The following is a 22,000-nucleotide window of genomic DNA, read 5'->3' on the forward strand; positions in this document are numbered from 1 at the left end:
TATAAATCTGTTATTACATCTTATCATATTATGCGGCAGTTTTTTATTTGCATGTGTTTCCATGCTAAATTGTGTGTTTTTAAAAGGGCACTTTAAAAAACAACACATAAGAGAAGACTTGATGATATGGGTGAATGTTGTAACCACAATGTTGCTCATGTGAAACCTTCATAAGATTGTATATCAATGATAACTTAGTATAAGAAAAGATACATAAAAATTAAGCACATTTGTTGAGCTAGATTTCTGTGTAGAGAACAATGACTATTGGCTTAAGTCCTCAAGTATCTTGAAACCTAATTTAATACTTCTTTACAAATACTCTTTATTTCCTATTTTTTAAAAACTTCGTACCATGGAAATTTTCAAACATACATAAAAGTATTAGTGAAATTATTAAGAACTAGTATAATTAAGTCCCCAAATACTCATTACCCAACTTCAACAGTTATCAGTATCTTGTTTATATTTCATCTGTTTCCCGACTCCACATGCAACTTTTTAGGGGAGCAGAATAGGGGGCAGAGTATCTGAAATATTTTAAAGCAAATCCCAGCATAGAATCATTTCACTCCCAACACAGATAAGGAAATAAGGACTCTTTTACTTCAACATAGTCATAATTCTATTGTGTTAACTAACAAGATTATAATAAATGTTTAAGATTACCTAATATTCAGTCCATACTTAGATTTCCCTTTGTATCTAAAAAAAGTTCTTCTTGGTTTATTTAGATTGAGGCCCAAACATGGTGTAGACATTGCATTTGATTGTCTCTTAAGCCTTTTAGTCTCCCGTGCCCTTTTTTTATTATTGTGGACTGGCTCACTTGCTTTGTAGGAATTCTCGCATTTGAATTTGGCTGATTCCATCCTCGTGGTGTCATTTAATGCATTCCTCTTTACTTTGCATTTCCTGTAAACTGGTAATTAGATCTAGGGGCATGATTATATTTACTTTAATTTTTTTTCCTTTTAAAAATTTTTGCGAGGAATTTTCATAAGGGTTACTGCGTTACACTTCCTTTTGCATCACATCAAAAGATATATAATGTCTAGTTGTCCCACTTTGAAGTCATATTTGATGTGTGGGCTCAGATATTCTCATTCATTAACAATTTCTCCAACTTCTTCCCATTGTCATTGACTTTATTGTGTATTTTTTCACACTAAAAACTATTTCTAGTCAGCTATATATATTTGTAAACCTTTGAGTTGTCCAAAACTGATTCTGATGGCTACCCAACCACTGATTTCTAAGTACATAGAGTCTCCTAACTTTCTAATGGAACCTTTATGGTTTTTGTTTGTTTTCCACTTAATGCTCTGATCTTCCTGGAATATGGTATCAGATGAGTTTCCATTTTTATTTTCTTCCAGATGGTTAGCCACTTGTGCCTGTGTTGTTTTTCCCATTAAATTAATTTGCTTTTGTCCTGTATTAAAAACTTACAAACTTCATTGTGTTTCTATTTTACTAATTACTGGTTCCTATACCAATACCATATTTATTATATTAGAGTGACCTTATGGTGTATCTAATAAAGCTAGATTCTCCTTACACATTTTCTTTTTCAGTCTTTTTACCTAATGGATTTGGTAGCCATTGATGATAATTGCCCTGATTTATTGTTTCAATAGAGATTATTACCTTTGCTTTTAAGAACTTGATTTTACACATTTTAGCAATATAAGATATATGATTCCTACAGTACATCTCTTTGATTTTTAAATGTACATCCTTTAAAATAGCCAGAGTGGACATTTTTATGATTCACTTTAAACCAGAATAATTATTGTTTCTGTAGTTTATATATTTTTTAAAATAAATGAGCTTTCTTTCTGCTTCCCCCCACCAACCCACAACAGATGGAAGAAGAGATAGTGACATCACAGAATGAGTGCACTGAAAGGATACGAAGACTGCTGGAGCGTCGAGCAAAAGAGGTGAAAGCTTTCAACTTTGAAAGCGAGGGACTAGGTTTCAGAAACATCCATTCTAACCTTGCCCCTGAAGCATTCAGCCACAGCTCCCCCGGGGCTCCTCACAGGGGGCATCCCATAGGTGGCCTACCACAAGCCTGGGGCCATCCAGTGCAAGGTGGGTCCCCAGCCATGCAGGTCACTCTGCTGAGCCAATGCATGGGGTACCCTGAGGTAGCAGTATCGGAGTTCACAATAGCCTTCGGGTTCTGAGGCGGACAGCTACCGGGGGATGGACGGAACATGGCATGAACAGAAGCACCAGTGTCACTTGACAAATATCTAATGGGTCACACATGTCTTACACGTAACTTAGTAATTGAGAATGGCGAGGAGGAGCCAAGATGGTGGCGTGAGTAGGAAAGCGGAAATCTCCTCCTAAAAACATATATATTTTTGAAAATACAACCATTCCTAAAACAGAGATCAGAAGATACAGTACAACAGTCAGGCTACATCTACATCTGCGAGAACCCAGTGCCTCAGGAAGGTGGTAAGATACAAGCTGTGGCCTGGCAGGACCTGAGCACACCCCACCCCAGCTCCTGGCGGGAGGAGAGGAGTTGGAGCGAGGAGGGAGAGGGAGCCCAGGACTGCTAAATACCCAGCCCTAGCCATCTGCACCAGAGCACAGACACACAGTGCATGGTGTGCTGTATACTAGGGAAACTGAATAGTAAAACCTGTGAGCAGGTCCCTGCAGCTGGCACACCTGGAACAAAAGAAAAGCGAGTGCTTTTTGAAGGTCTTAAAGGGACAGGGGCCTCACAGCTGGATGGAGGCGTCCTAGCACACTCAGCCGAGCAGCTGGGAATCCCAGGGAACTCCAGGCGCCCTGACCCCCTGGGCAACAATGCAGCTCAGAGGCCCCTCACAGTGATAAACAGCCTCCCACCCATTCCCCCTCTGGTGCGGCCCCACCAGCGCAGAGCAGCAGCCAAAAAGTGGCCATGCCCATAGCAACCGTGCAGAGCTTATTCCACAGTAGCGGGGCAAGAATCAGAGACCCCGTCTGCATGCAGCTGCCCAGTAAAAGCCGCTAGGGGTCACTGTTCTCCCAGGAAAGGAAGGCCAGGAGCAAGTGGAAAGGGACTTTGATCTCCCAGCTGACACACATGCCAACTGCCTATGACTACCTCTATCACCATGAAAAGGCAGAAGAATTTGATACAGACCAGACTAACCCAAACATCCTCCCCTGAGAGGGAATCTGAGGAGATAGATTTAACCAATATTCCTGAAAAAGAATTCAAAATAGAGGTCATAACCATGCTGATGGACTTGCAGAGAAATATGCAAGAGCTAAGGAGGGAGAATACAGAAATAAAACAATCTCTGGAAGGACTTAAAAGCTGAATGGACAAGATGCAAGAGGCCATTAATGGAAGAGAAATGAATGAAGAGAAATGCAGAGAAGCTGACGCAGAGAGAGATAAAAGGATCTCCAGGAATGAAAGAATATTGAGAGAACTGTGTGACCAATCAAAATAGAATAATATCCACATTATAGGGGTACCAGAAAAAGAGAGAGAAAAAGGGATAGGAAGTGACTTTGAAGAAATAATTGCTGAAAACTTCCCCAAACTGGGGGAGGAAATAGCCTCTCAGACCACGGAAGCACACAGAACTCCCAACATAAGGGACCCAAGGAGGACAACACCAAGACACATAATAATTAAAATGGCAAAGATCAAAGACAAGGACAGAATATTAAAGGTAGCCAAAGAGAGAAAAAAGGTACCTACAAAGGAAAGCCCATCAGGTTATCATCAGACTTCTCAACAGAAACCTTACAGGCCAGAAGAGAATGGCATGATATATTTAATGCAATGAAACAGAAGGGCCTTGAACCAAGGATACTGTATCCAGCACGATTATCATTTAAATATGAAGGAGGGATTAAACAATTCCCAGACAAGCAAAAGTTGAGGGAATTTACCTCCCACAAACCACCTCTACAGGGTATTTTAGAGGGACTGCACTAGATGGAAGCACTCCCAACGCTAAACAGATGTCACCAGAGGAAATAAAATCACAGCAAAGAAAGCAGATCAAATACTCACTAAATGCAAAAAATAAAATCAACTACCCACAGAAGTAGTCAAAGGAAACATAAAAGAGCACACACACACACACACACACACACACACACACACAGACACACAAACACCTAACATGCAAAGAATGGAGGAGGAGGAGGAGGAATAAGAAGGGAGAGAAATAAAGAATCATTAGACTGTGTTTATAATAGCTTATAAGTGAGTGAAGTTAGACAGTAAGGTAGTAAAGAAGCTAACCTTGAACTTTTGGTAACCAAAACCTAAAGCCTGCAATGGCAATAAGCACATATCTTTCAATAATCACCCTAAATGTAAATTTACTGAATGCACCAATCAAAAGACACAGAGTAATAGAATGGATAAAAAAGCAAGACCCATCTATATGCTGCTTACAAGAGACTCACCTCAAACCCAAAGACATGCACAGACTAAAAGTCAAGGGATGGAGAAAGATATTTCATGCAAACCAGGAGCAAAAAGCAGGTGTTGCAGTACTAGTATCAGACTAAATAGACGTCAAAATAAAGTCACAAGAGATAAAGAAGGACATTATATAATGATAAAGGGGTCAATCCAACAAGAGGATATAACCATTATAAATATATACACACCCAATACAGGAGCACCAACATATGTAAAACAAATACTAACAGAATTAAAGGAGGAAATAGAATGCAATGCATTCATTTTAGGAGACTTCAACACACCACTCACTCCAAAGGACAGATCCACCAGACAGAAAACAAGTAAGGACACAGAGGCCCTGAACAACACACTAGAACAGATGGACCTAATAGACATCTATAGAACTCTACACCCAAAAGCAACAGGATACACATTCTTCTCAAGTGCACATGGAACATTCTCCAAAACAGACCACATACTAGGCCACAAAAAGAGCCTCAGTAAATTCAAAAAGATTGAAATTCTACCAACCAACTTCTCAGACCTCAAAGGCATAAAACTAGAAATAAATTGCACAAAGAAAGCAAAAAGGCTCACAAACACATGGAGGCTTAACAACATGCTCCTAAATAATCAATGGATCAACAACCAAATCAAAATGATTGAGAATGGTCTTTCCGCTGGAACAGTCCACCAAAAGAAACTCCCTGTAGACATCATCACAAGCAGCCTCGTCACTTGGGTGCTACAATGTGGAAGCTGAGTACATATGGTATATTTTATTCATTTTTGTAAAGCGTTCTGTTTTGTGTTTACTAATTGGGATGTCATAGTATTTAGCTGTCAGGTTTTGTGTTTTGTTTTGTTTTTAACTTTTGGGGAAATTTTATGTAAAGGAGAATTGGTGTGTATGTGTGTTCATCAAATACGCACACACACGCACACATACAGTGCACATGGTAAAAAGAACCTGGTTAGATGGGGATATTTTCTGAAAACTGCAAAAACAATTCAGCAACGTGGCTTGAGTCATCACTTTTGGACAACTCTGTCCTAAGAAATTTGTGAAAAGATCTAAAGCCTTTCTCTGTATATCCCAGGTTCTTATGAACCGCTCACAGCAGGCAGCACATGCTAAAACAAGTTATTATGGAAACACACCTGTATCCCCTCACCAATGTATTTTGTTTATTAAATAAATGTATTTTGTCTGACTTTTGTTGATTAAATTGGCCTCATTTGGAGTAGGACAAAAGTGGAAATCCATGAACACTAAAGGGTTGCACTGACTCAGAGAGTAGAAGACAACCTAATTCTTTTTCTGAATGCTGCAAGCTTGTCGGTGATTTTTTTTTTTTTTTGGTCCGTTCAATTGTGCCTTCTTTGTGGCATGGTGAGATGGAGGTACTTCAGGAGAGCACAAGTTTTGTGGAAATTGCATCATCAAACCTGTGAGCCTCCAAAGGGGAAGACAAAATGGTGAGAGGGGCCCCTGAAAGCTCATATAATGGGTATGTTCAATAGCAGAGTGTGGAGATGAAGCCTATATATATGCTGACGTTTTGTTGCTTATGCTGTGATATGTCATCCTAGCTGAGCTAAGCTCTGTTAACTTCAAGACCCCAAACAGTACTTTTACTTTGTTTATACAAAAACAAAGACATATAGTAGCCAATACAAATCAAAGGCCAGAGGTATTTGAATGATGCCGTATTTACAGACCGCCATCTCCTGGAATTCTCATCACACTACTTAGACATAATTCGATTACCCTCTTTCGGTTTATGGGGTTTCCTGTTTACAAGTAGAATAGCCCCTTATTTAAGTGCTTAGTTGCCATAGTGAGCCAGGAGTCACTGAGCCTGTGACTTTACCAGCTGCTGACTAACCCTCAGCACCACTGTAGGTTTTGCTGCACGTGCAGATCCTTTTCTTTTTTTTTTTTATTGCTGTTTTTGTTGCTGCAATACTTTACAAACTTCCAGTTCCTTGAGACTTAGTGATTGCTTGGCATCATGTGAACATCACATGACAGAAAACACCACTTCCAGAAGTCTAAAGCCTCGGTGCTAAAGTACTACTGAAAAGGAACCAGCCAGTTTGGCAAATTAAAAAAAAACAACAAAAACTAAAGTGAGTTATGGTGGTCAGGAAATCTCTTGACGAAAGCTAACTTCTCTTTTCCAGAGAGGGGTGTGTTTTGTTTTATTTTATTTTGTTTTGCAATGAAGGATCCACCCGATGCTGACAGTCAGATGTGACTTGGGGTCCCACCGCCAGTGTGGAGACTGAGCTGCAGGCAGGTGGGGAGCCATGAATATGACTTGAAGGGAAAAAATGTCCTTCCCGGTGAGCACTCAAAGTTCCTTTAGGTCACTGTCCTGCCCTCTCCCCAGTTGTCTTGAAGAACCGGGAGCCCTGCTGCTGACAGATTCCTGCTTTTCACAGAGGGCTCCCAGGTCGAATTCTCCACGGCCTCTCAGTGATGCTCTCCGCCTAGAGCAGACTAATCACCATTGAAATCTTGGTTTTCTCAACCAATGTAAGTCTTCTCCAGGCACGTCAGTCCAGTCTGCCTGAATCCACCCCTTTAGGAGTTTCTAGCATTCCTTTAAAGGGAACTGGGAGAAAAATTAATATTTTAGTGTAAATATTTTTAAAATCAAGATCACAGTAGAATTCACACACAGTCACAGGCAGTGTTCCATGTAGCGCTCTGGTCCGTCGTCCTCTTGGCCACGGTTCAGATGACCAGTTTTTAGGTGGACATAACATGTACTTGATTCTACTGACAGGGACTTTTAATTATTTCAATGTCTCTTCTGCATTCAAATATTGTACAGTATCTCCGACAAATTGAGATATCTACATGTTTAGAGGAAAATGAGAGGACCAAGCTTTAGAATGTATAAAATGTCCAAAAATATAATGGAATTTGATACCTTTTAAAAAAATTCTTACTAGATCTGGCTCCTTTACACTACTGAAGCAGACCAGTTTTGCATAGAAAACTCTAAAATCGAAATGGACTTAAATCAGTCAAACTGAATTACTGAGGTCATGCAGACTATATATATGTACTTGTAACATCGTGATTGAATACTGAGTCCAAATGTCTGTCCTGTAGGGCTTTGTTTTTGCCACACAAATCTGATTGAATTGTGTGGCAACCAGTTTTACATCACTATACCTGGATTATTCCATTAAGTTAATTTGAATTAAAATATATATAGTTTGCAAAAAGATTCAAATTAATTCAGATTAATCATTCAGATTGGTTTGTGTGTGTTTGTAACATTAACTTCTGAGGAATCTCAATCATGGTAGGAATCATCAAAGAGTAAAAGCAGAAAAATTTGAAGGATTTTGAAAGACCCTAAAGAAAGAAGCAGGCACTTTCTCAATCAGTGTACAAATGTCAACCTTTGATTAAACTAATACTACCTTCTCCCCAGTGTTGGTGTTCACTTAATATATATGTGTTTAAGAAAATAAAAAATATGGGAAATTTGTCCAGCATATCAGAAATTTGTAAATGCAGTATCTGCTATCCAGAACTTGGCAGTAAAAAGTTTCCTGTGTTCACTATCTCTCCCTTTTTTTAAGTTAACATTTTCAAAATGTAAAACCTCATACCTTGAGATAATCCTTAATTGGGTTCCCTTCCTTTCATATATATTTTCTCTCCCTTTATTAAAATCAGCTGTATCCCCAAATTACAGTGTCTACAGGTATTTTCATTGGTACGTAAGGTTAGCTGAAAAATGTATTTATATTATTTTTATTCAGAGCTGCCATTCAATTTTTAGTAATTTCTACACCTGGAGATGAATAGCCCTGCATTTAAAGCCACACCCACAGGTATAATATGCTTAGTACTCTAAGCCAAGGATTTACCAGTAAATTGAACTGTTTAGCATAATCCTCATGATGTTCAGCTGCCTAGACATCAGGTAAACACCACTCAGCACACTAAGGAACTGTCCTTGACACTCCTTCCCACTCCCGCCTGTTTCCTCACCCCCTTTTCAAAAACCAAAAACTTTTATGAGTGTCTTTTTCAGACCATAAGGCAGACTTTAGCAACTTTCTAATTTAAGTACTAAATGTCTGGCATTTTAAACTTTCATAGAGTACATTGTGTTGGACACTGGAATAATACTCTTATTTTCATTTTCACCTGTGAAATATGACTTTATTGTACTTGAAACACCTCTTTTGCATATCTCCATATGTGCCATTCACTAGTGGAAATAAATTGTATTATACGATGATCTACTGGCTTTTTAAAAAGTTGTTAAGTATGCACATTTTTGGTATAGCTATTATCATTTATATGTATATATTCTTTATACACACGAGTGCCTATATGTGTGTATAGATAGGTGGATGTATCTCATACTGTACATTTTCATCAGGGCACTTAAGGTTCTGTTACTTGGTTATTTCAGTCCTCAGTTAAGGAAAGAATGCATGTGTTTCTTAAGAGTGAGTACTCTGCATTGATATTTATGAAAAGATGATCATTAGATGCTATCTTTTCTTTTTTAATACCCTCTTAGCACTTGTGTGGGTGGAAAGAAAGCTGGGTAAAATGTGGATCCATAAGATGCAATGCAGTAAAATAGTACTGGGGATGGAGCCAGTTAGTGTTTCCATAGGTCTGTGTCATGATACAGTAAAAAATAAGTGATGCAGAGAGAAATGAACCATGGAAATTGAAAAACACTGGTGATCATTCCTCTGCAAAGATGATAACCAATCACATAATCTTCATGTGCGCTATCTCTACAGTTTTCTTAGTGATGCCATTGATCCTTGTACTTCCTGTACTCCATTAATACTAATAACTATTAATTTTGCTAAGGACCAAAACAGCCAAGAAAGGAATTACTGCTACGGCATCTAAGGGTCCCCTAAACTAAAATCAACAGGCAGTGGCCACTGGGAGAGGGATGTGGTGTTGGCATGGGGTTTTCTCTCTCCAGCTGCCTCTTCCTGGTTGCTAATAGTTCTTCATGCACCCTCTGCCCCTTCTGAGCCGCTACCGTATAAGCACAGATGTGGCCCAACACAGCAGCCCTTTCCTAGGAATTTTACATGGTCCTGCATATTTTTGTCCCATTCTCCCAATGTAAAGTGTCTAGTGTGTATTCAATTCAGGAAATCATATGTTTAAGTACATAAGTGTGAATCTCTATTAGTGATGTAAGGAGGTTTCTGTTATTTGATAAACTTCTTCCTTTACGGGGAAAAGTCACATCTTGGGTTGCCATATTTGAGCTGCTTACCAAAATGCAGATCATTATTAAAGAAAAGCAAATTCGCTATTCTGTTTTTCCTCATCTAACGTGGTAGTGCTCCCACCAGTTTGTAGCATTGCCTTTGAAAAGGCCCTCTGAGTTGGAAAGAACTGGAAGTTTCTCAGGCTCAGATTCCTTAAAATGATGAAGAGTGTGCTGTACATTTAGCAGACTTGCCTCTAGTGCACAGGGATTACTGATTGAAGTCTATTTTGCTGTGAGTCTGGTTATGTTGTCTGAACTTTTATGAAATCACTACAATAGGTCTGCATTGGAAATGCTTCTTTGTGAAAAACTCATTTTATTGAACACTGTCTAGAAAGAGAAATTGAAGCTGAGAACTCTTCCTTTATTGACATTTATAATTTCTACTGAATTCTGGTAGCCCTCTTTATAGTCACATTGACTAATTTTTCCCTCATTTATATTCAGATTTACAAAATCTCACCCATACAAGGGAAGAGAAACCATTTGGCCTAATGGTAGTCTTCAGATCACAAGTTACCAAGAAAGGACTTACAGTTACCAAAGGGAAAGGGACTGGGGAGGATGGGTGGGAAAGGAGGGATAAGGGGGAAAAGGGGCGTTATGATTACCACACATAATGTGGGGGGGGGGCACGGGAAAGGCAGTATAGCAACCACAATGTTGTTCATGTAAGTGTATATTAATGATACCAAAAATAATAAAAATAAAATAGAAAAAAAAAAAGAAATGATAAATGTGCCAGGTGGGGAACTGGAACTCATTACATTGCTGATGGGAGTGTAAAACGGTACAACTCTTTTGGAAAACTCTTTAACAGATGCTTATCAAGTTAAATAAACATTTACTATGATAGAGTAAGTCCTTAACTAGTTATCATTTACTCAAAAGAAATTATAACACTGGCACTCAGGAACTAGTACACAGCAGCTTTATTCATAATGGCCAAAAACTGCAAATAATACAAATATCTATCAATAAATTAATGTGTTATAGAATTATGGTATATTCACACAATGAAGTACTATTCATCATAATAAAAAGGAATAGAGTACTGATACATGTAAGCAACACAGGTGACTATGGAAAGCATTATGTTCAGTCAAATCCAGAAAAAAATAGTACATGTTTACAATTTCCCTAAATTCTCTAACAGGCAGAATTTGTCTAACGTGATAGATCTATGGTTGTCTGGGGCTAGTAGGGGGCAAAAAAGGGGACGTGGATACAAAAGGAGCCACAGGAACTTCGCAGGATGATAGAATGTTCTACATATTATTGGGATAGTGAATTATACAAGTGTACACTGTTCAAAACTCCAACTGTACATATATTTACTGCATGTCATACCTCAATTATATATATATTGTGCAAACTTATGAACAAAGTATGGAAGGATCTGTATGAAATGCTAATATTTCTCTCTTAAAGTAAGTAGGGCTGTGAAGAGCATTACCTGTTAGCCTAGACATCTGCATTACCTAAATTTTTGTAGCAGTCACTCATAAATTTATAAAATTTTGTTCTAAATTTGAGAAAAATAAAACAATATTTTTTTTTGAGAGGGCATCTCTCATATTTATTGATCAAATGGTTGTTAACAACAATAAAATTCAGTATAGGGGGGTCAATGCTCAATGTACAATCATTAATCCATCTCAAGTCTAATTCTCACCAGTCTCCAATCTTCTGAAGCATAATGAACAAGTTCTTACATGGTGAACGAATTCTTAGATAGTGAATAAAGTCTTACATGGTGAACAGTACAAGGGCATTCATCACAGAAACTTTCGGTTTTGATCACGCATTATGACCTATAAACAATCAGGTCAAATATGAATATTCATTTGATTTTTGTACTTGATTTATATGTTGATCCCACATTTCTCCCTTTAATAAAACAATATTTTAAAAACCACAACACATACTCTAATTAGGGAGACTACCCAAATGTCTATTAGGAAATTTTTTTTAATCCACAAAAGACTAACGCATTTTAAAAAATTTCTATGTCAAAAAATTTGAATCAAACACAAGAATGGAAACATCCAGATTAAGGGTTAATTAAGGGTTAATATTCCTTAAATATATACATATCATTTAAATCACTCAGAAAGTACCTAATCCACCAATATATAAATGGCCAAAGGATATCAACATTCCATAAACAGGTAATATAAATAATTGGGAGAAGTCAAAACCTGAAGCATAATGGGTGTAGTCATGAGTTTTCTGATTCTGTTTTCCTCTATCTCTTGGTTTTGACCTAAGAGTTGCCTGAGTAACTATTTTGATAGTGCTGATGACAAGAAAACCCTTAAAAGGAGTCCCCTTCTTCTGTCCCAAAGGAGATCCTGTGATCTGGAGATGGTGAGGAAATATGCTAGTTTTTTTCCTGTTCTTTTACCTCTTAGCCCTAGACTTGCAGTGCCAGAGGAACAGGAAAAACCTTTCTCTCTGGCCAGAAATGCTAGAAACAGGGACTCTGTCATCCAAACGGTATGAGGGGAATTGCCATTATGTTTTATTTCCTTTTCCCTCCTCTTTCTGCACTTTATGCAAGGACAGCCCCAGTTACGGGGGAACTGTACAATGCAGAAGTCCAAAGGCGTCTGTGTCTTTCTGATCAAAGTAACTGGGAAAGGCCACTGGAAACTGAAGAGAATGGGGGAAATCATGGAGAAGAAAAAACTGGAAAAGACATCCCTATTCTGGGCATAAAGTAATACAAATAACAACTTGTGTTTGTTTAAAATAGACTCAGAAAGTATAGCAAAGGTTATGAGAAAGAGAACTAATAATGTATGATATATACTACTGCCTAAGTCCTAGACTATCACTGAGAGACATAGCACAGGGCAAATGCAAAGAGCACAGGGAAAGTTTTGAAAGTAGAACTGGTATTAGAACCACCACCCACAGAAAGTGAGACAGAACGTGTCATCTACACTGGTTGCTGTCTGCTAAAACAAACAAATCAACCTTCTCCAGAAGATGCAAACATGACTCAGAAATGACAATATCATATTCAAAATGACCAGAATAAAATCCAAAATTTACTGCACATGCTAAAACAAACAACACACACACACACCACTGGAGAATGTGGCAAATTCTCAAGGGAAAGAAAGGACAGATGCCTATTTTGAGATGCCTAATGTTGGAATTATCACGTAAGACTTTAAAGCAGCTATTATAACCATAGCAAATGCGGTAATGGTTAACACTCTTGAAATAATTGGAAAGACTGAAGTTCTTAGCAGAAAAATAAAAACTATAAAAGAAGATCCACATCGAGAAATTTAGAACTGAAAACTATAATTACCAGAAATTACAAAATAAATTGCATGGGCTAAACCACTGAACAGAGATGATAGAAAGGTCTGTAAACTTGAAGATAACAGAGCAGCAGAAATTATCTACACTGAAGAAAAGACAGGAAAAAACATTGGAAAAAATGAATACATCCTTAGAAACTTGTGGGACAGTATCAAACTGTCTAAATTTCACATTATAGGTGTTATATAAAGGAATAGAAAATTTTATTTTTTTAGAGAAAATAATTCTTACTAAAAGCAGGAAAGAGCCCAGATTTGACAAAAACATAAATTTAGAGATTGAAGATGCTCAGCAAGACCCAAACAGAGCAAATTCAAAAGAGTGTAGGCCTGATAAGGCCTAAAATTAAAATCAGTAACAAACAGTTAGGCCAGATAAGGCCTAGACATGTCATAATGCTAAAAAGCAAAGATAAACTAAAATTTGAATGATCACAGATTTCTCATGAAATACAATAGAGGCCACAGAATGTTGAATGATTAAGGTGAGGAAAGGAAAGAACTGCCAACCCAGAAGAGAATCCTTTATCTAAGCAAAAGTCTTGTAGAATGAATGCAAAAAATGGAGAGAGGGAGAGAGAGAGAGAGAGAAAGACTTAGATGAAGGAAAGCTATTTTACATTTCAGGGAAATGTAAAATATTAAACAAAAGACAGCTGAAGGTTATATTAATACTGCATGAAGTATTCAGAGCTTCAGAGCTAGGAAAATTACAAGGAGAAGAGAGAGACATTACATAATGTCATGATTCCATTCATCAGATTATTTAGGCCTGCTCTAATTTTTATTATGTCCTTCCTTCTACTGACTGTGGGCCTCATTTGTTCTGCTTTTTTCTAGATTTGTTAATTGTGACTTTAGACTGCTCATATTGGATTTTCCTTCTTTCCTGAGGCAGGCCTGTATTGCAATATACTTCCCTCTTAACATGGCTTTTGCTGCGTCCCACAGATTTTGCAGTGTTGAATTAGTGTTGTCATTTGCTCCATGTATTGCTTGATCTATTTTTATTTGGCCTTTGATCCATTGATTATTTAGGAGCATGTTGTTAAGCCTCCATGGGTTTGTGGCTTTTTCATTTTCTTTGAGTAATTTATTTCTAGTTTTATACCTTGGTGTCTGAGAAGCTGGTTCAATTTCAATATTTTTGAATTTACTGAGGCTCTTTTTTGTGGCCTAGTATATGGTCTATTCTTGAAAACGTTCCATGTGCACCTGAGAGGAATGTGTATCCTGTGGCTTTTGGGTGGAGTATTCTGTAGATATCTGTTAGGTCCATCTGTTCTAATGTGTTGTTCAGTACCTCTGGCTCCTTAGTTATTTTCTGTCTGGTTGATCTGTACTTTGGAGTGAGTGGTGTGTTGAAGTCTCCTAAAATGAATGCATTGCATTCTATTTCCTCTTTTAATTCTGTTAGTATTTGTTTCACACTTGTAGGTGCTGCTGTGTTGTGTGCATAGATATTTATAATGGTTATATTCTCTTGTTGGGTTGACCCCTTTATCATTATGTAATGTCCTTTTTTGTTTCTTGTGAATTTCTGTGTTTTAAAGTTTACTTTGTCTGATACAAGTACTGTAATTCCTGCTTTTTTCTCCCTATTAGATGCATGAAATACCATTTTCCACCCCTTTACTTTCAGCCTGTGTATGTCTTTGGGTTTGAAGTGAGTCTCTTGTAGGCAGCATATAGACAGCTCTTGTTTTGTTATCCATTCAGTGACTTTATGTCTTTGGATTAGTATATTCAAACCATTTATGTTTAGGGTGATTATCAATAGGTATGTACTTATTGCCATTGCAGGCTTTAGATTCGTGGTTACCAAAGGTTCAAGGGTAACTTCCTTACTATCTAAGAGTCTAACTAAACTCACTTAGTATGCTCTTACAAACACAATCTTAAGGTTGGTTTTTTTTCTCTTCCTTTTTCTTCATCCTCCAATCTTTATATATTAGGTATCATATTCTGTACTCTTTTTCTATCCCTTAACCTACATTGGGGTAGTTGATTTCATTTTGCATTTCCTCAGTAATTAATTGTTCTTCTTTCTTTACTGTGGTTTTATTACCACTGGTGACAGCTATTTAGCCTTAGGAACACTTCCATCTATAGGAGTCCCTCAAAAATACACTGCAAAGACAGTTTGTGGGAGGTAAATTCTCTCAGCTTTTGCTGATCTGGAAATCGTTTGATCTCTCCTTCAATATTAAATGATTATCTTGCTGGGTAGAGTATCTTGGTTCCAGGCCCTTCTGCTTCAATGCACTAAGTACATCATTCCACTTCCTTCTGGCCTGTAAGGTTTCTGCTGAGTAGTCTGCTGATAGCCTGATGGATTTTCCTTTGTATGTGATCTTTTTTCTCTCTCTGGCTTCTTTTAATACTCTGTCCTATCCCTTGATCTTTGCCATTTTAAATATTATATGTTTTGGTGTTGTCTATCTTGGCTCCCTTGTGTTGAGAGATCTGTGCACCTCCACAGCCTGAGAGACTATCTCCTTCCTCAGATTGGGGAAGTTTTCAGCAATTACCACCTCAAAGACACTTTGCCTTTTTCTCTCTTCTTCTTCTGGTACCCCTCTAATATGAATATTGTTCCATTTGGATTGGTCACACAGTTCTCTCAATATTCTTTCATTCCTAAAGATCCTTTTTCTGTGCCCCAGCTTCTTTGTATTCCTCTTCTCCACATTCTTTTTCATTTATCCTCTCCTCCACCATACCTAATCCACTTTTAAATCCCCCTATTGTACTCTGTAATGAATGGATCTCTGTGCTGATTTCTTTCCTGAGTTCTTGAATGTTTTTCTGTATGTCCATGGTCATGTTTATGATTTTCTTTTGGAATCTCTTTCAGGAAGGTTGATGAGTTTTTTCATTTTCACTTGACCCTTTTACTGGTGTTTTGGGGATTTTGGTTTGAACCAGGCTCCTTTGACATTTCATATTTGTATGTGGCACCCTCTAGTACCCAGAAAGTCTACTCTCTGGAGCTGCTTAGCCCATGGAGCAATGTTGGCAGTCACAGGGGGGTAGTGCTGGCAGCTGAGGATTGGGAGGAGCTGTTTCCTGCTTCCCAGCTACTGTGCCTCTCTCCACAAACAGACCAGTGGGCCAAGCACACAGGTGTAACCCTCTGTGCTTTGCCTTTGTAGCTGATGTAGGCAGGGCCTCCCTTGGCTGGACTGATGCCAGGGAATGGGCAGCTGGTTTGCAAGCTAGTTCCAGCTAGCCAGTAGGTGCAGTAGGCTGCATATCATGGTGGAAGGCTTCGGAGCTGTGTAGCCAGCCAGGGGGATGGAGCGCCTGAAGTTCCTGAAAAGTTCCCAACCTGCTGGGCAGAGTGCATCTGGACAATTTTGTCTACCTGTCCTTTTTCTTGAGCAGCAAGCCCTGTGCAATCCTTGTCCATTTAGTAGCCCTCTCACTGTTAGGAAGTCTCTCATACTGCCTGCCTTTCTTTGGTCCCAGAGCAGCCAGATGTGGATCTCTGTTTTCCACAAGCAGCTGGAATCTCACTCTCCAAGTATTCCACCTGCCTTAGCTTTCAAACCCCACTAATCTCCAGAGCACAATGCAATATAGGTTTGTGCTCCCACAGCAGATCTCCAGGACTGGGTGTTCAGGAGTCTTCCACCCTCTTCCCCTACATTTCTCTTCCTTCTGACAGTGAGCTGGGGTGGAAGAAGTGCATGTGTTCCCCCAGTTCATGGCTTTGGTATGTTACCCTTTTTCAGATCTGTTTTTTTCCTCCATGTGTAGGCAGTCTAGTGCTGCCTTCTTTCCTGTTGATCTTTTAGGGTTAGTTGTATTAACTATATTTTCATATTATATGTGGTTTTGGGAGGAGGCCGCTGTCTCACCTCTCACATCGTCATGTTTAATCTGATCTACCTGACGTAACCACTGTTACATGATAAAAGTATCAAGTTATCAGGACGTAATTCCATATCTGCTGGTTCCCGACTCAGCACTTGATATTTTACCTATTATATAAATATTTCTCCCTTTCCCCAATTGATTTGCTAGTTCTGGGGAACAGATACCCTAACATCAACATGTCATCTTGGTTAATTTTGAAATAGTCACAAATTAGAATAAATACATTAGTAATACTGGTCAACTACCTCTTTTTCCATTGCAGCCTGATGTTTCTTGATAAGTTTCTTCATTTTTGCAGCAAAGTTGTTACACTGAGTTTCAAGATCTTTGTCTAATCTGAGGCGATGCTCATCCATCTCAACCGTTAGCTTATCTTCCAGATTCACCAGCTGTTTCTGATGTTGCTGTGTCACTGTCTTACAGCCAGACATTTGTTCTCTGAGCTGAGTTTCCTGCTCATGTTCTGGCATTTGCCTTGTAACCTCCAACAATGGAGAGGAAAGAATGAAATAAAGCAAAACCTTTTTCTTTCAAAACCATCTCAGACCAGTCTACTATCAACTAAGTAGGTAATTCATGTAGGAGATCCCAATCAACAGCTTCTAATAAAACTTCATCTGAAAAAGCAGACAAGCTAGCTGGTTCTAAAATTTAAATGGAAATGTAAAGGACCTAGAATAGCAAAAATTTTGAGGGGGGATAAAAAGTTGGTAGATTTAAATTCTGTAATCTAAACAGTGTGGTATTGGTATAAGGACAGGCTGAACAGAGCAAAGGAATACAGTAAAATCTGGGAACAGACCCACATATATTCAGTCAATTGATTTGCTACCAAAAAATCAAGTTAATTCAAAGAGGAAAGGAAAGTTTTTAATAAATCCTGCTGTAACAACTTGTTCTCTGTATTCAAAATAAATAAATGCTTAATCATGCTATATATAGAAATTAATTTGAAAAGGTCACTTGACCTAAACCTAAAATCCAGAATCATACAGCAGAAGAAAACACAGAATATTGTCATGACCTTGGGGTCAGCAAATATTTCTTGAGTAGGACACAAAAAACACTGACTATAATGAAAAAAATGTACAAACTGGATTGTTAGAGACAAAATTCACATAATGTATGAATAATCATTTAAAGGAAAAAATTCAGTAGTATTTAGTATATACATGATGTTCTGCAAGACTGCCCATATCTAGTTACAAAACATATATAATGCTTTAGAAGAAACCCTATATATTTTAAGCAGTTGCTCCCCCATCTCCCCTTCTGGTAACCACCAATCTATTTTCTGTCTATGGTTTATCTATTTTGGATATTTCATATAATATGTGACCTGTTGTGTCTGGCTTCTTTCACCTAGCATGTTTCCAAGATTCATCCATATTGTATAGGATGTATCAGTACTACATTCCTCTTTATAGCTGAATAATATTCCACTATAGGCTCATACCCTCATTTGTTTATCCATTTATTTGTTGCTGGACCTCTGTGTTGTTTCCACCTTTTGGCTATTGTGAATACTGCTGTTACTTTATAGATACTGAAAAAGGAGCCAGGTGTTGAGGCTATGATTATTCCTTTTTTTCTCCCCATACATTTACCTCTCCATGTGATTTCCCCCCATACTTTCTTCTGTGATTTCCCCACTCCAACTATGTGGACATTTTGCCACCATACCCCTCCCTTTTTATATGCCTAAGAAAAGTTAGTACACACACACAAAATTATAAACCAATCTCTTTGGAGAGCAAGAGTTAGATGAAATAATAACAGCTCCAATCAGTCAATATATAATAAGAATAACATGAATTATCAAGAAGGATGAATTTCAAGAAGATAAGGATAATGTAACATTAGAAAACTGGTTAATATTAATGAAGTCTATTTCATAGATCAAAGGAGAAAAATAGGACCATCCTAGTTTTTAAAGTCTTAGTAAACTGAATCTTGAGGAATACTTCCTTTGCATGATAAAAATTTATATTTAATTAACACTTATTGAGAAACAGCATATGCAAGGCATTGTATTATGTTTTAGTGATTCAAACATTAAATAAAGCAAATCCTGCTCTGAAGAACCTAAAACTTGTGGTATTGCTCACAAAACATTCAGTCTCCTTTTCTGCAGCAGACTATCTCACACCTGGGAGTTAATCCAAAGGAAGTAATTCAAACTAAGATACTTTCATAAGTTCATTGCAGTGTTATTTTTAGGAGCAAAATTTCTTAACCTTAATGTCCCACAATAGGGGAATAGTTGTGGAAATTTCTTCACATTAACTCAATGGACTATGATGCATCCATTAATGTTTCCTTCAGTACCCACAATGTGCCAGCAAGCTAGCACATAGACTAAATTAGTTCAAAGACCCTGCAGTAATATTGAACTCTATATGTGAAGTAAAATAAGTTGCACAAAGTATAACAGAGTTTTCCAACTGCCGCGTCACTGACATTTTGGGTCAGGTAATGCTTCCGTGGGGTCCAGGGGTTTGTCCTGCACACTGCAGGATATTTCACAGCCTCCTTGACCTTCACCAGTGGGCCAGCACACCCTCCTGCTTGGTTTTGGTAACTGAAACCGTCCCCACATGTTGCCACATGTCCCCTGGGAGGCAGGCTTGCTTTGGTCAAGTATATTGTGTATTTGACATATAACACAATACTCTATATATAGTTTGACTACAACTATGTAAAAACCAATATTGAAAAGAATAAAAATTGGGAGAAACAATGAGGAAGTATTACTTGCCATAATTATTTGAGGTAAGGCAGGGATATGGGACAAGCATCAAGATTAAATTTCCTAAAAATGCTGAGATAGAAATAGTATAGTAAGAACAGGAGGAACTGTATGTTAAGGCTAAGATTCCATTTTTTTTTAGAAATGTGGGAGTTAGGAGGTGAGATTCCTAATGTATTTTATGGTAATCAGTCAATAACTGACCCTATCTTAAGGCAGGGCAAGTAGTCCTAAATGATGTGTCCCCATTGCTTGAGGATAACCACTACCTTGGAGAAGAACAGGATTAAGAAATTCCCTGTGTTAAGTTTATCTCACAGAATATCTAGAAGATAGACTATAGATGAGGACACTCACCAGAGATAGACATCATGAGACCACATGTCAAGCCTGCACCACCTACCCCCACCTCCCTGTGCCCCAGTCTTGAAAGCCTTAAAAGACAGAATCCTAAGCCTTTAAGTCTGCCTCCTCTCTGAGGTTGCCCACACTCTCCTTTCTTCAAGTGTGTACTTTTTGCGTTAAATAAAGAGATCTCACCACTCAACTTATTGTGTCTTGTCTTCATGCTCTCCCAGTAGTAAGTGTTTTGGTTACTTGGCTATTTCATTCTATTTTCCAGACTGAAGTACATGTCTTCATTCTGTCTCTGTTCTACTCCAGACAAGAAAGGAAAGGCTACTGAGATTTCTGATTTGGGCTTACAAGTTACCGTCACCTGGGTGACCAGGACAGGACTGCAGCTGTATGATCATGCTCTTTAGTAGCCTGCCTGAAAATCTTTGACTTTTGGAAGCTCTTAGAACATAATCTCAGTCCATCCAATGCTCCATGGCTCCCCCAAATCCTGGGGTGGTGGGGCCTTTGTTCCCACACTGTGCAGATTCAAGCAGACCTGGATGCCAGGAGAGCCTGGCTTCACGAGTTAGCAAGGGATTTGCCTTATGCTGAGCAGGAATTCAGTGAGTATCCCTTTCCTCCCTCTGCTCTTCCTTGATCTCTATTACCTGCAGGGCGGCTGCTTTCACTACTATTCTCACTTTAATGAGTTCTTTCCTTACCTACACTCCTTCGACCTCTTTGAGAATTCTTTCTTGTTCAGAGTCATCAGCCCTCCCCACCCAACACCCCTAACCTCCTGTCCCTCCAAATCCCCCCCTGTCCAGGTTGAGGTTTCACCTAGTACTCAGGGAGAAACCTCACCAGAAGCAGCTTCCAGACAGCATATTAATAGAATTCTGATTGCAATTCCCTTCCTCAATTTTCTAATCATTTTAGCAGTAAACAGTGCATTTTTAAGATGTACTTTCTAAACAGTCCAATTTAGGAAGAGCTCTCAGCCCAAGGATACTAGCAATATTCTCTGGCAGTACCACTTCTCCCTGGTGGGCTGATGTGTGGTTCTTCATTTCCTTTATGCCTTCCCTGAGTCCTAGCACTCTGCAGAGGCCTTGGCTAGCTGCACATCTCCCTGTGTGTGTGTATCAAGATCATCCACTTCTGCTTATAGCCGTTTCCAAATGACTGTAATTTCTGGTGCACCTTTGATATCAACTGTGATGATTAATTCTATGTGCCAACTTGACTGGGCAATGGAGCACCCAAATGTTTGGGAAAACCTTATTCTGGGTGCTTCTGTGAGGGTTTTGGGGGATGAAATTAACATTTACATCAGTAGATTGAATAAGGCAGACTGTGTAATGTGTGTGAGCCTCAACCAATCAGTTGAAGGCCTACTTAGAACAAAAAGTCTGACCGCCACCTGAGTAAGAGAGGATTTTTTTGTTTGATAATCTTGAACTAGGACATCAGTGCTTTTTCTGTCTTGGACTCCAACAGAAACATTGGCTTTTTCTAGGTTTCAAGTATTTGAACTCAGACTGAAAACTAAACCATCAGCTTTTCTGGATCCCCAGCTTGCAAAATCACTCTGCAGATCTCGGGACTTGTCAGTCTCTGTAATTGCATGAGCAAATTCCTTATAAGAAATTATATATATGTTTGTTCTTCTTTGCAGAGCACTAGCTTATACACCAAAAAAGGTTTACCTCCAGGCCCAAGGACTGGGCCTTTCCAGAAAAAGTCCATGAGAAGATGTCACCGGCCTTGTAAATTCATCAGAATCAAACACAAGATTCACTACTCTGGTTTCCACATCTAGTTCTCAAAAGGCTTTGACCCTGGGCTGGCTACCATGTTGCTTAGCCCTACTCAGATCTGACCTTTCTCAATGCGCAAACCCACAGTGACCTTCCCCTTTGATTTTTCTTTTACTCTAAAGACATGGTTTTGGCAA

General features: G+C 38.5%; 1 protein-coding gene across 1 annotated transcript in view; it reads left to right on the forward strand.

Annotated features, from left to right (window-relative positions):
* Positions 1 to 5,661, forward strand: part of LOC140845723 (serine/threonine-protein kinase TAO1-like) — a 51,834-nt gene extending 46,173 nt beyond the window's left edge. Inside the window, exon 19 of the mRNA XM_073220565.1 lies at positions 1,869 to 5,661. Within this exon, the coding sequence (XP_073076666.1) occupies positions 1,869 to 2,195 (327 nt within the window). The 3' untranslated portion in view covers positions 2,196 to 5,661. The remainder of the gene's footprint in view (positions 1 to 1,868) is intronic.
* The last annotated feature ends 16,339 nt before the right edge of the window (positions 5,662 to 22,000 follow it).

The sequence above is a fragment of the Manis javanica genome, chromosome 2 (genome assembly GCF_040802235.1).
Source record: "Manis javanica isolate MJ-LG chromosome 2, MJ_LKY, whole genome shotgun sequence".
Classification (NCBI taxonomy): Eukaryota; Metazoa; Chordata; class Mammalia; order Pholidota; family Manidae; genus Manis; species Manis javanica.